Below are 15,374 nucleotides of genomic sequence, written 5' to 3'. Positions count from 1 at the left end.
AGTCATGATAATATGATGCATAAGACAGACTTGTCAATATAATGACAACTTTTCACCGTTACCTATAATTTAATAGCCATTACGTCAATAAGCTCGCCCCCATTACATGGGACTGACATCCTACTAATATTATAAATGCGAAAGTTTGTGAGTATGTATGGATGTTTGTTACTCTTTCACGCAAATACCACTGATCCGATTACGATGAAATTTAGTATATAGGTAGCTGAATACCCAGAATGACACATAGGCTAGTTTTCACGCGGACGAAGTCGCGAGCGGCCTCTAATTGTTAATAGCAAAACGTAGGTATATCTCCTACTCCTTCAAGTAGTTATGTATTTATGGTAATAGCTACATAAGGTAAACCACGCGTAAAACAAAGTAAGTAAAAACCAATAACGTGCTGCTGAAATAATATTTTTTTTATAGTTGGTCACCCAAATTGTTGATGTTAGAATTGTCACATTTTATACTAGTTTCTATATATACAAATTCTCAAAGTTAAAACACATTCTTTTAAACTATGCTGATACTAGATCTTATGGTCGAATCACGTAGTTTAATTTCCAATTCCTTAAAAAAGACTAAGAAAAAAGTCTTTCCAAAAAATCGTTTTATCTAGACAAATCCCGTGTTATATCATAGTGCCAAGTGACTTACCTGATCGCACAGCTGGTGCCGTCCTCCTCGTCCTCTCTCTTCCTGCCCCGACTCCTGATGTACAGGTACGCGGCGACGGCGAACAGCACAGCCGCTGCTCCGCAACTGAGGATCACTATCAACACTACCGTGCGGGTCTTCATTGTCACCTGCGAAAGAAAGAAAAATAACATAATTACTTTTTTTTCGATATATTTGCCTAGACGCATTTAAAAACCGAAGCAATTTGTAAGGTAGGGGTGAGGTCATTGCCGAGCAGTGGGCAATCAATCAGGCTAATAAAAAGAAAATATTCAGGAGAAGAGTTTTTTGTTTGCTATGGAATTAAAATTGATAAAGAACACAATTTGCTTCTAGAAACTTAGGAGGTAACAAAGCCCAACGCTTGTCTGCCTTCGAAATTATATTGTCACAAAGGCAAATATAAATTTGACTCGTAGCGTGGAAAGAAAGTCTTCTTTAAAAAAATCTACCCTTCATTTTTGTCCAAACTTCACCCGCGCGGAATCACGTGGTTTATTTGTGTGTACATTTATACATACATATACATAAAATTACTTTTACCGATAGGGGTAGAACGTAGAACGTGTATTATTTTGATTTAAAATAATATTAATAAAAAAATATTTACGCGTTGCCTTAAAATAGGGCGATAAAATATGTTTTATTGTTGCATAATACAGAAAAAGATCATAAATATCATGTATTACAATAATAAGTATAACTCTTAGACTCTCGCGTTGCATGTTTAATGTATAATAGAATACGGGAATTAACGCGAACACGCATTTTACCTTAAAATGCCTAACGTAACGTAACGTAAAAAAGTCAGGCTGCGACCACGGCGAGTGCAACCTGCGCCGAAACGCGAAACGTTATACATTAAATAAGTATATCTGCCGAACAAAGAGCCAAGTAGGATATTTTAAAAAATAATGCAAAGCCATTTCAAAATTGAAAAACCTTGACATTTCCATTTCCAAAAGTGAAGCACGTTTCAATACGCATTCAACAACATTCATAATAAACATCTTTGTAGAAACTTTACGACTCTTATATACAAAAATATATACAGCCTGAAATTTTACAACCTCAATTTGAATATTATACTGGAGCCTGTGTTTTTTTGCATTGTCTGATATTAAAATTGTTATGATTTTAAAGTTTTTTTGTTTGATGAGAGTGGGGAAGACTTAAGGCTTGTTTCACGGTTCATAAATAACTGTTGGTTAGCCTATCCAATACATAGATAGACAGTAAATGTATGAGAACAATGGTCAAAATGTTATTTGATAAGCAAACCGACCCTTATACAGAAGATGTGAAAAAGTATAGTATTAGTGCTACTTTTTATATGGACAATTGTTTTTTAACATAACAGTTATTGAGAATTTAAAACCAGTAAACAATAGTTTTACTGCCATTGTAGTTTGAGCAGCAGTTTGGCTGCTAATCACAAGGTTTCAGGTGTGATTCCCAGTCGGACCAATCGCTGAAAAGAATATTTTGACATTAGAAGATTAGATCTTCTGGTGTCAAAATATTCTTTTTAATAGCGCGTAGAGTCTCTGATTTGATTCCCGGATCGGAAAAATATATAGGTTTCTTCTAATATATGAACATCAGAATATTCGTCTAAATATCCCGAATTTAGTATTTAGTAATATTCCTAACAATAATTATTTCGATTTTCCCACAAAATATCACAACACAATTCAGTTTCAGTACCAAAATGTTACACGAATTTGCACTCTGAGCTCTTCAAGTTAAGGTTCAATTTTCTATAAAAGTGAATTGTGTAAAGATATTGGAAATATGCCAAACACCAGTTATGGTAATACAGAACTGCATAATCAATTGGGAAATATAATTGGGGAAACTGAAAACTGAAAATTTAGTTTTTGGATTCTAGTTTTGTAAAGTTAGAATTCTAGTTAGTTGGCTAGTCTAATTGCTTTATTTTGTAAAAAAAACGACTAATTTGTGAGCAAACAATACATATGTATATTATAAGGGTATATGATACTTTATTATTTTTGACCCAAAAATTAATTTTGAATGAGTTTATACACTTTTAAATTTTTTTGTTTACTACCATATTCATTGCTAGTTTTTGATGCATTTTTTTTTTATCATATGGTTTTTTTTTATTTTCGTTGAAAGACAACTCCCACACCTAGAATAGCTCTAGTGTCGCGGGGACTATAGATAACAAATATACAAACAACGGACACAAAATACAGACAGACACGAAACAACTATTTTTGGATTGCACAACTGTTCCGTTTGGGAATCGAACTGACGACCTCCCGACGCAATGATAGACTAATTAATAAACTAAATTACTAATGTACTAATTAATACTGTATTTTTACCTACAAAACTTGCTATTTCTTTCGATCGTGCTAAAAGCAAGGCGACACTAAATAATTACTTTCAGGTTCGCGTGTTTTGCTTCAAAGCTTCCGGCCGGCAAGCTAATATTATGCAAAATATACTAAGTAACTACTCATTATTAATTACATGCAAAAAGTAACACGCTAGCGTTGTGTAAGGGATTATTAGGGTATTTTTTTTAGACATATTTCATTATTACTGCACGGTACATGGGTTGAAATATGATACAATACATTGCAAAAACGAAAGTCCTTGACAGAATTGACTGATTGTTAACATAAATAAAAACTATGACCAACTTTTAACATGCTAGTTAAAGCACGGACACGCTCAGTTCAAATACCACTAAACGGCTACCCATCCATGTCAAGTCAGTGACAAAGGTAACTTAACCTACTGATAACTTACCGTCTAGGAAACGCATCGAGCTATAAGCGCCTCAGTGATTATTTTCTACTCGCACGGAGACGAGCTCAGCTTAAAAACTAATTAGTGACCACCCATCTACGAAACGACCTCAACTTATATGCTTAACTTGCTGCTAATCTTTCAACCGGTGCGCGCTATGAGTGTTTCAGTAATGCTTGTAAAATCTCCCGCTCAAAAGATCAAACCACTTGAAAATAAAGTTACCAAAATTTGATACAGACAATTGGCATTATCCGCTTCCGGTCCAACCGGATGCGTAAGTGAAGGGAACACGTAATTGCCACACTTAAACACTGGCAAAGTGCCACGGATTTGGCAGACATTGCCAGAATTTTTCACTTATTAGACAAGTTAGGACTTCATTCCGTTTAGTTTTAGTGAAAAAAACCGGGATTAGATAAAGTTTTTAGTGAAGCTTTGTGTCCTAGTTGTAGAGCTCTCCGTGCTTCGAAGGGTACCTAAAAAGTCGGCCCTGGTTATTGTCAATAAGATAGCAGTCGTTAAGCCATATCAAGGGCCTTCGGCCAACATAACATTTTTCCTTAGGTTGACTACTAACCATACCACAAATAAGTACTCACTAATTTAAGAACGTAAAATTTTACTTATTTAGATTTTTTTATTTATTGTTTCTGTGATAATCAAAGCACAGCATTGTTATGTAGATTACCAAAGTTTGAATCTTAGGTTTGTTCAAGAAAAGGCCCTGAGTCTTTTATTTTAACAGTCTCATAATACGGTAGTTGTATCGAACAAGCCACCGCTAGCTGCATAAGTCTGCGAGTCTCTGATGTTCTAAATTCTGAATTTTGTATACCTCCGCCAGCCGTGAACCTTGTATATAAGGCTCTCTATCAAAGTGGTCGGGTTATAGTGGTGTCGAAAAACCATCGTATGAGGTTGTGGTGTATATAAATATATAAATAAATATTTTGTAACAACTCACACACGGACATTTGATTCCAAACTCAGCAGAGCTTGTACTATGGTAACCAAATAACTGATAAACATACTTATATACTTGTAAATACATACTTATATAGATACATTAACATCCAGGCTCAGAACAAAACTCGTGCTTATCACACGAATATAGATTTGAACCAATTATAACTATAGTATCAAATTGGTTTTGAACCCACAACCACCGCGAAAAGCAATGCTTAAACCAAACGGTTATTACTTCAATAGTAATTCCAAAATTGTTTCATTTCAACATTTCACAACGACATCTTGCCAAAACGTTTGCAGTAACATATTAATTTAAATTACACGTTGTATTGTTAAATAGTACAGACAAACCCTGGAGTGTCGCCAAAGCGTGGCTTAAACAGTTATGACGTTATATAAAACATACATACATTGGGGTAGGCAGAGACCAGAGATCGCTACTTGGTACGATATTTACTAACTTCCCTTGCCTCATTCATATCCATACATCTTGTCATACAGGACCGCCGGTTACGAGTACTACGCACCTGACTTCTTTAAATTATATCCTACTGATATTATAAATGCGAAATTTTTTGAGAATGTACCTTTGCATGTATGTATGTATGTTGGTTACTCTTTCACGCAAATACTACTGAACCGATAACGATGAAGTTTGATATATAGGTAGCTAAAGACCTAGAATAACACATAGGTTTTTTTTTTATCCCGGAATTCTCGAGGAATCGGGATTTACAAGGGAAGGGTTTCTACGCGGACAAAGTCGCAGGCGGCCTCTAGTGTTCGATAGTTTATAGCTAGTCTTTGATTAAATTATACCTTTAGACTGCCTGGCCGCATCGGTACTTTATCATTTATCGTATGGTTAGTGGTCAACCTAGTGTCAAAGTGGTTCAAGCCGCCCGAAAGGCTTTTAACATGGCTTAACGACTGTTATCTTAGTAGACAACAATCGGTACTACTTTTTACATGCCTTCTGAAACACGGAGATGCTCAGTTCAAATACCACTATGTGGACACCCATCTTTAGAATGACCGCGTCAAGGGTTGCTTAACCCACACCTTTACCGACCCTTAAGTTCAACTGGTTACGAGCATCTAAATTGAAGAAAATAATAAAAACAACATATGTGTTTTTTCACGTGGGTAGTATAGGGACATAAGCTTGTACAAAAATGATTTAAGCCAAGTGAAGTCACAGTAAAATATTATACAGTAGAGCAATAACATATGATTGCGCTGTTAAGACCTAGATTGGGGTGTGGCAGAGAGCCAATAAACGTACACTACGGAGCAGTTAGTTTGATATATAGCTTGTTTAATCGCTTAAGAGATAATAGTTAAGTATTTAAGTTACTTTGTATATAAATGTAATAATTTTAGACTGAGATTTTCCAAAAAATTATAGGTTAAGTCATAATCTTTAAAATTGCGCGTTGATTTTTTATAATTATAATAGAATATATATCAGTCCAGCCTTTCTTCCAACTATGTTGGAGTCGGTTTCCAGTCCCACCGGATCGATATTTGAGGTTAAGCAATGCATGCCGAGGTTGTTCTGTTGTGGGGTGACCATATTAGACATACTGAGTTCTGTGTTTTAGGAAGCACGTTAAATTGTGAATCCTGGTTGTCATTTTCAAAGATCTTGGACAGTCGTTACCAGTAGTCAGAAGCTTGGAAGTCTGACAACTAGTCTTACTGAGAGGTTATCCAGAGGTTATTATTACCCAGGTAACTGGGTTGCGAAGGTCCAATAGGAAATCGTAAAGTAAAATACTGGTATCTAGCTGGTCCGGTGAGACTGGAAGCCGACTACAACATAGTTGGAAGAAAGGCTAGACTGATGAGTTGCATAGGCCTAATGTTGTATAGTATGACTCTGTAAAATCTAATTCAATAAATTTTTATTCAATACAGTATCATTTAAAACCACAAAAATTTTACAACGCCAAAAGTTTCACACCAAAAGGTATAACCTGAAAAATCACTCTACTTTCGAGTTAACCCCAAAACACACATGTAGGTACTTTAAACCATTAAATCCTGAAGGGTTCAAAAGCCAGGGTTGTGAAATGATTGGTACAACCCTTGTTCATCAATCTGGAGTCAAACCTACCCTCGGTACACGCTAAATTGCGAGCGCAAAAACAGAAAGGTCTGATTGTATGGCTACGAGATTTGCGATTTTATAAGAGCAGCGATTTAATGAAAACAATAGTGTCCTAGACGAATCTTAGGAATAGTAACCGATTGGTGGGTAAAACGTTTGACAATATTAAACATAATATTAAATTTCATAGGTCGTACATTATAATAAATAAACAATCGCACTAACTTTAGTTTTGCTTAAAGTAATACGCGATCGCATTAACAATAATAGTGAAAGAAGCTATAATTTTTTTCTAAGGTTATTAATTATTATATTTTTTTATTAATTAACCTTAGAAAAAAAATCACATAGTTTTAAACAAACTTACTGAAAGAAAATGTAACTTATATAAAGTACCTATTTTTTTAACTCTTTTTCGCGTTAGAATATTTGTCTACGTTGTGTTACGACTTAAACCCTTTTCTTCATACTCTGTCAACACTGTATTTTTTACTTTAGGTTCTAATCTAAAGTAAAAAATACAGTGAAAGAAAAATACAACTTTCATACTAAAATCGCTTCCGCCTATCAATTGTCAACTCGCTACTCTAACAGCCCCAACCTATGCGGATTGCGATGCGGCGCTGCGGAGCCGTCATCGACCCGAGTGCGTTCAAACGGGAGAGTCGACTCGCGCTAGTGGATACAGCTAGTGCGTGTTTACTTGCTCGTTACATGACAAAGGAAATATATTGGGTCAATATTTTAATTTTTGTTAGTGGTTTTAAGTACCGTTTTTGACGTCGCTTTCGTCGTTGCGTAATCGCTTTTGCTTCGTGATTTGAGGATAACGTTATTCTAAATAAGGCAGGATTTCAAATAATTTTGAATTTGCATGACAGGTTATGGTAATTAAAATCCTACTGTTACAATTATTTATACAATATATTATCATGTAACCACGTATGTGTTACATGTTTTTTTTTTTATAAAAATTATTTCGGCCATAATCAAAACGGTGGGATACCCATGTATGCCATTTAGTCTTTAAGTTACGAATTTCACTTACTATACTGAGATGACTGTTATATTGACACTGACAAATAACATAGAAACGAAATCCACTTACCCGACTCTATTTTTATGTATTCCAAATCAAAATTATCCAAAAAAACGTAACCTGTAAAAAATATCACCGCACTCAAGATCCGTTGTGCATTTTAGGATATAAATTATTTACTCACCATTTCATAAACTACTAAACTCCCCACTAGCTCAAGTTCACTCGCCCAACACAGCACTCCACAGTGATATGAAACTACTCTTGTAATAACACGATTGTACTCACACATGATTTAGCGCGAGATTATTGTTGTTTGTACCAGTTTTCATTAGAGTTTAGTTAGAGGTTTTTGTTAGAAATATTATGTAAGAAAGATTTAACTGGAATTGGGAGTATTAATTAGTTTTTTATAGTTATAGGGATCAGGGGTTAATGATTGGACATAGGAAGTTATAGTTACTTAAACGATGTGTGGGTGAAGCAACCGTTGACGCGGTCATTCTATAGATGGGTGACCGCATAGTGGTATTTGAACTGGGCGTCTCCGTGCTTTGGAGGGCACGTAAAAAGTCGGTCCCGGTTGTTGTCGATTAAGATAACAGTCGTTAAGCCACGTCAAAGGCCTTCGGGCGGCTTGAACAACTTTGACACTAGGTTGACCACTGACCATACGATAAGAGAAAGAGAAAGTTAAATATTCAACAGGATGTTCGTAAATTTTTAAATACTTGAAAGAAACCTTTGTTAATACATACATATTTTTATAATAAGTAATAATTAACTTTAACAAATGTAAATGATTGAAGGGAAAATCTATGTGCGACTGTCAAAACTAATACATAATGGAAATAAAACTTATCAAATTCTATTAATTAACAAAATAAACGCAACACTTTTATTGAAATTACAAAAGTTATATTTGAAACCAGTTTAAAAACTGTATTTTCAGTACAAATTTTCAAGTCGAAATAATTAATCAAACTATATTACATTTTCACATAAAACAACATACCTACTGTTTACTAAAATATTTCAACAATGAAAACTTTAAAACACTAAAGCAATTCCTTACCACAAAATATTTTTATGTCAATTACAATTTCACACACATTCCCATTCACAAGCCAGTTACTAACGCCACTACACTTGCTCATTCAAACGCTCACCACAAAACGGAGGTACGAAACCACTCGTGAAATAATACGATTCCATTGAATTTGACAAAGTGTGACTGCAGTGAGTTATTGAACGCTGTCATAGGTTTGATTTCCTGTTCGTGTTATTTTTATGATGGATATTGCTCAGAGAAAATATTTTTCTGTTTTTGTCCCGTCTTTTTAGGGTTCCGTACTCATAGGGTAAAACGGGACTCTATTACTAAGCCTCCGCTGTCTGTCTGTCTCCAGGCTGTATCTCATAAACCGTGATAAAAAAGAAAGCTGAAATTTCACTAGAGACGCTGATAGCCAGTTACTGTTGTACTCACCAGTCGTTAAACGATTTGTGCGTTAAGCAACCGTTGGCGTTGTCATTCTATAGATGGGTGACCGCATAGTGGTATTCAAACTGCGCGTCTCCGTGCGTCGGAGGGCACGTAAAAAGTCGGTCGCGGTTGTTGTCAATATAGATAACAGTCGTTAAGCCACGTCAAAGGCCTTTCGGGCGGCTTGAACAACTTTGACACTAGGTTGACTACTAACCATACGATAGATAGACTAGAGGCATAGATATATGCCTGAATTCTTTGAATTTCATTCACTAAAAGGGACATTGCTCATTTAAATATCAGTTTCTCGGAATAATTAAAACTTTACGAGGATTGCTACGAATTTACTGAGAAATCGTCACCGACATAGTTCTAAGGAAAGTTCTAGTTCTTGGATATAAAGCATTGGTTTAACTACTGAATAAGTATCGGTTACGTTATCAGAAGGAATTTGGGCAGTTTTTTATGTACATTGTATCGAATAGGTTAATCATAAGCCTTTTGATACTGGCATTTAAATTTCTGTGTGATATAGTAATTTTATTACAATATCCTACTTTGTATGTATGTATGTTTTTTGCTATTTCACGAAAAAACTACTGTCTACTGCTTTAATGAATGAGGATGAGGACTTGAGTCCACCACGCTGGCCAAATGCGGGTTGGGGACTTTGCATACCTTTAATAACTGTGTTAAAGAACGTTCAGGCTTGCAAGTTTACATCACGTTGTTTTCCTTCACCGTTAGAACAAGTGACATTTATTTCTAATACTCATATTGTGTTGCCAACGTTAGAACCATCGACCACAGGCATGGGAGGTACTTTCTTAGACTCGGCCCTAACATAACACAATTTATTAGGTCGGGGAAAAAGTCTTTTCGCATTATAGTATGTATGAACTTGTAATAAAATCTTTTCTCTACACAAAAAAGCTCGATTTTTGGGTACTTCACGAGCTCACTGAAAGAAACCTAATGAACCGTGTACTCATTTGTGATTCTTGAAGCCAAAGAGATTTTATTACAAGTTCATACATACTATAATGCGAAAAGACTTTTTCCCCGACCTAATACATACTTAAGACAATGTAATATTTTTCAACACGTACAAACCAGTAGACTGTAACTAGTATCCCATAGAACTATTCCCTACGGCTTTCCTCGACCTTCAATGGCTCAGGCTTATTAGTACGTATTTGCTGACTTTATATCCCATGGGGGGAGGCCTGTATAGAGCAGCTAGTACAATGGTATTAATAACCATAAATTTGGACAAAGGAACAAAATTACTATCGTAGATTTGGTCTAATTTTCTATCATTTGATAACTTTCAGAAGCTATTACATGCATAAAAAACATATATATGTATGTACATGTATATAAAATGACGCCTTCTTCCTATAGGGGTAGCCAGAGAACATCACTTGGTACGATCCTTACAAACTTCCCTTGCCTTATTTACATCCATACATGTTGTCATACAGGACCGCCGGTTAGGAGTACTACGCACCTGACTTTTTTGCAAGTAATCATAGGTCTGAGATCCAAAAATTACGTACAAATATAACAATAGCAGCTACACACCTATGATATTATATTTTGAAAAAAGAAATTCACATTTTGATATAAAATTTACCATTTCAACACTACACTAAATCCGCAGAAAAACCTTGTGTTTCGTCTTCAAAATACTTCCAAAATATATTCCTTTATGAAAACACAGGCACAAAAGGTAGATATAATCTTATAACGGTAAGGCGGGCTACAAAAGACGAACAAACGATTATCTAAACACGTTCAACATCAAAGCGCCCTGTCGTGTGCAACTGACCTTATGAATGTGGGGTTACGCCTACTTTTATATACATATAGATATGTAGGTAATATCGTATGTATGTGTGTAAATAATAAAACCGTAAACTGTATGGTTACCAAATACTTATATACTTCTAAATACATGCTTATATAGATACAATAACAACCACGCTCAGAACAGGTACTCATGCTCATCACACAAATATTTGCCCAGAGTAGAATTTGAACCCATTAGAGCCCTGTCTCACTAGGACGCCATGGCGGCGTCGCTGGCTACGTATCCAAGCAGTTAGTATGGAAATGTCACGTTTCCAAACCGTTGCCACGTGAGTTAGGTGACATACATTTCAATATTAACTGCTTGGATATATAGCCAGCGATGCCGCCATGGCGTCCTAGTGAGGCAAGGCTCCTAATTGATAAAATGTATTTATTACAATATATAATAATAAAGTTATATATTGTAACTAGCTGACCCGCGCAACTTCGCTTGCGTCACATAAGAGAGAATGGGTAAAATTTTTCCCCGTTTTTGAAACATTTTTTACTGGTACTCTGCTCCTATTGGTCGTAGCGTGATGATATATAGCCTATAACCTTCCTCGATAAATGGACTATCTAACACTGAAAGATTTTTTTCAAATCGGACCAGTAGTTCCCGAGATTAGCGCGTTCAAACAAACAAACAAACAAACAAACTCTTCAGTTTTATAATATTAGTATAGATAAATTGTAATGCGAAAACTACATATGTGTAATGTAAACATTGAAAGCTATTTTATAAATATATGTATATATTTCGTAACTCTACTGAAGGATGGAATTTCACGAAAGAATTGCGGGAAGGAAAATAACAGTGTTGTCCGAAACTTGATGTCTACAAGAAGTATATTTGTTCACTCAAAAGTTTTCCAATTACACGTGTAGCAGTTATTGTGAAAAAGAGCTTTCTTCTTATTAGGTACGAAAAAATTTTCATGTAAGTACTGAAACATATAATAGTTAGTTTACCTTCTTTAATTATTACACTCCTGTTATTTTAGAAGGTATAAGCAAACGTGTTGAAATACGTACTACATTAGTGAAATCTAGTATAGCCTATAGCCTTTCTCAGTAAATAGGCTATCCAACAGTAAAAGAATTTTTCAATTCCCACCAGTAATTCCTGAGATTAGCGCATTCAAACAAACAAACAAACTCTTCAGCTTTATAATATTAGTATAGATGTAACGAGACTTCTACTATTTTATTTAATTCTTCTTATTTCTACTAGTTTGGAGCAGTGGTTAAAGTGGTCAACCCGCCTCGATATCCGTAGCGCCGCGTGTGTTGGGTTCGAATCCCACCCGGGAAAAATATTTGTATGATGAGCACGAGTACTTCTTCTGTGCCTTGTTCTTAATGTATCTAGAGGTATAAGTATGTATTAAGAAGTATATATAAGTCAAGCTCTGCTCAGATCGGAATCAAATAACCGTGTGTGAGTTGTCCAATGATATAATACTATATTGTTATTATATTATATGTCAACTCAGGTTATAAACTATCTATGTTACACAATTCATCAAAATTTACATTTAGTAATTTTTAACGTGATTGAGTAACAAACATCAATCAAAATATCAAATTTTCCCATTTATTATAAACGCAAGATAATAAGATTGAAAAAGTCTTAATACAAAAAAACAATAATTCAATCTCGTTCAACCTTAAGATACCTCAGATTGACTTGACCCTAATCGCTCCCCAAGGGAAATATCAGTTCACTCATTCGTTCATTCGCGAATGGATTTTGAAAATTAATCGAATGGATCCGGTCATGTACGAGAACACAGCTCAGTGAGTTTGAAGTCTTTCCTATAATGGGAGGTTAGGAATTAATGTGAAATTTGTCTTTTTATGGCTTACAGGTATATCTTCAACTATTCCTATATCACAAATGCGATAGTTTGGATATTTCATTGGATGTTTGTTAGAAGTAATTAATCACGCTAAAACAGGCTTTGATAAAATTTGTTACAAAGACACCCAATAGGCTTAACTGATAACTGATTAAATCGTGGAAACCTTATCGCGTCGCCGAGGTTAGTATTGTTTGCATTACGTTTTTTGGGTAAACCGTAAAACCGATTTCGATGAAATTTTGCATAAACATAGTGGAGAAGCCACGATCAAACGTGGACTTATTTTATTCTTGAAAACCAACCCCAAAGTAGCTATGATGGGGGTTGAAATATTGTACAAAAACTAACTCAATGTTTGCAGACTAACTAAATGAGAGTAGTATTTTAAAAAATAGATATCTAATATTCGGTCCCGAATCTTAAACTATCTCGATACAAAATTTCATCAAAATCGTTCGAGCGATTAAGCTGTTATTTATTGCCTTCAGTTAGGAAATTAGATTTTTTTTTTAAGATTTTGCTGTACACTTTGTTGAAATTTGAGTTTCCCTATGCGGCCGACATGGCCTTTTGTTGGCTTAAGGCCTTGCCAATAAATTTGATTAAAAAAAAAAAAACCAACTTTCACATTTACAGCATCAGTATTGATTTGTAATCCACAAGTATTAGTCCAAATCAACATAAAAATCAATCAAAACATACGTACAATAAAAACTCCAAATTTCAAAGGGAAAATGTATTTAAAATACCGATTTAAATGCAAAGATGGATTGTGATACCGTCGACATTTAATCTGCAATAGAGAAATGTACCTTTCCTTTCAAATTGAACTCGTAAACCAATTTATTTGAAATAGAAAATGTCGCGACGGAATTTGAATTTATTAAACTCATCTATTTGAAAAGTGTTTAGGATTGTAATGTTATTGTCCTTCTGGCCGATATGGCCTGTTTCTTTGAAACCAGACGACTGTGCAGGACTTTGTTTATAGTGTCCAAGTGTGTGCACAATACACAGGTACACTCTCTATTCCTTCACACTCGTAGCTTAGTGGGACGGTAAACACGACCAGTGAGAAATAAATCCCGATCCTTCGGGAACTCTTGGATAAAAAGTTGTAGCGGCTCGCTACATACAGCGACATCTACTGGGACCATGATCACCTCGTTCCTCCACAAGTAGCCTATATGTTATTCTGGGTCATCAGCTACCGACATACCAAAATTAATTGTAATCGATTCAGTAGTATTTACGTGAAAGAGTAACAAACATCCATACATACTCACAAACTTTCGCATTTATAATATTAGTAGGATTTGTTTAAAAACAAAGTTAGCCATAATTTCAATATAGTCCATACTACTATTATATTTGCGAAAGTAACTCTGTCTGTCTGTCTGTTACTCAATCAAGCCTTAACTATAATAATATAAATAAATTTAACCCATTAATGTCCCACTGCTGGGCAAGGGTCTCCTCCCGTAATGAGGGAGGGGTTAGGCCTTGAGACCACCACGCTGGCCAAGTGCGGGTTGGGGACTTTGCAAGCCCTCAATAATGTTTTAAACAAATTTTTAGGCATGCAAGGTTTCCTCACGATGTTTTCCTTCACCGTTTGAGCATGTGATAATTATTTCTAATACACACATAACTTCGAAAAGTCATTGGTGTGTTGCCTCGGGTTCGAACCTGCGACCACTTGCGTGGGAGGAGTCAACTTATACCACTCGGCTATCGCTTCTCTTAGCCTTAACTACTCAACCAATTTGCATGAAATTTGGTATGGAGATATTTTGATACCCGAGAAAGGACATAGGCTATATATCATCACGCTACGACCAAAAGGAGCAGAGTACCAGTAAAAAAATGTTACAAAAACGGGGAAAAATTTCACCCAATCTCTCTTATTGGACGCAAGCGAAGTTGCGCGGGTCACTAGTTTACTATAAATCTGACATCATAGTTTTATCCTTCTACACATAAACTCTTCATAAAGAGAGCATCGTAAAACTTCAAGTACTTTATTTAACGAGATCGTTTACGACAAATATAACGATTTGTTAGTTTGTTTACAAGCACATAAATGTTTCAATGACTAGTAGTTTTGTTGTAAAAGGAGAAACATTGTAGGGAACAGTTTATCTCATTTATTTAAGACATAAGACATAGAGAGCTATACAGTTTAATACACGTATCTATACTAATATTATAAAGCTGAAGAGTTTGTTTGTTTGTTTGAACGCGCTAATCTCAGGAACTGCTGGTCCGATTTGAAAAATTCTTTCAGTGTTAGATAGCCCATTTATCGAGGAAGGTTATAGGCTATATAACATCACGCTACGACCATAGGAGCACAGTACCAGCAAAAAATGTTACAAAAACGGGGAGAAATATGACCCATTCTCTCTTATGTGATGCAAGCGAAGTTGCGCGGGTCAGCTAGTAAGCTATATGAGCCTAGCCTTTCTTCAAACCAGTTGCAGTCGGCTTCCAGTCTCACCGGATGCAGCTTAAGACCAGTGTTTTACATGGAGCGATTGCCTATCTGACCTCCGCAACCCAGTTACCCGGGTT

At 35.5% G+C, this 15,374-nt stretch overlaps 2 protein-coding genes across 2 annotated transcripts in view; one reads left to right on the top strand and one right to left on the bottom strand.

The window, feature by feature from the left end:
- The window catches only part of LOC142984778 (osteomodulin-like), a 443,673-nt gene that overhangs the window by 159,713 nt on the left and 268,586 nt on the right, over positions 1 to 15,374 (top strand). The gene's annotated exons all lie outside the window — the stretch shown is intronic.
- Syt7 (Synaptotagmin 7) overlaps positions 1 to 15,374 on the bottom strand; it is a 679,167-nt gene that overhangs the window by 432,935 nt on the left and 230,858 nt on the right. The window contains exon 2 of the mRNA XM_076132579.1: positions 664 to 812. Coding sequence (XP_075988694.1) covers positions 664 to 806 — 143 coding nt within the window. The 5' untranslated portion in view covers positions 807 to 812. The remainder of the gene's footprint in view (positions 1 to 663; positions 813 to 15,374) is intronic.

Source organism: Anticarsia gemmatalis, chromosome 28, assembly GCF_050436995.1.
Source record: "Anticarsia gemmatalis isolate Benzon Research Colony breed Stoneville strain chromosome 28, ilAntGemm2 primary, whole genome shotgun sequence".
NCBI lineage: Eukaryota > Metazoa > Arthropoda > Insecta > Lepidoptera > Erebidae > Anticarsia > Anticarsia gemmatalis.
The sequence above is the reverse complement of the archived record's forward strand: the minus strand, read 5'-3'. Positions and strand labels throughout refer to the sequence as shown.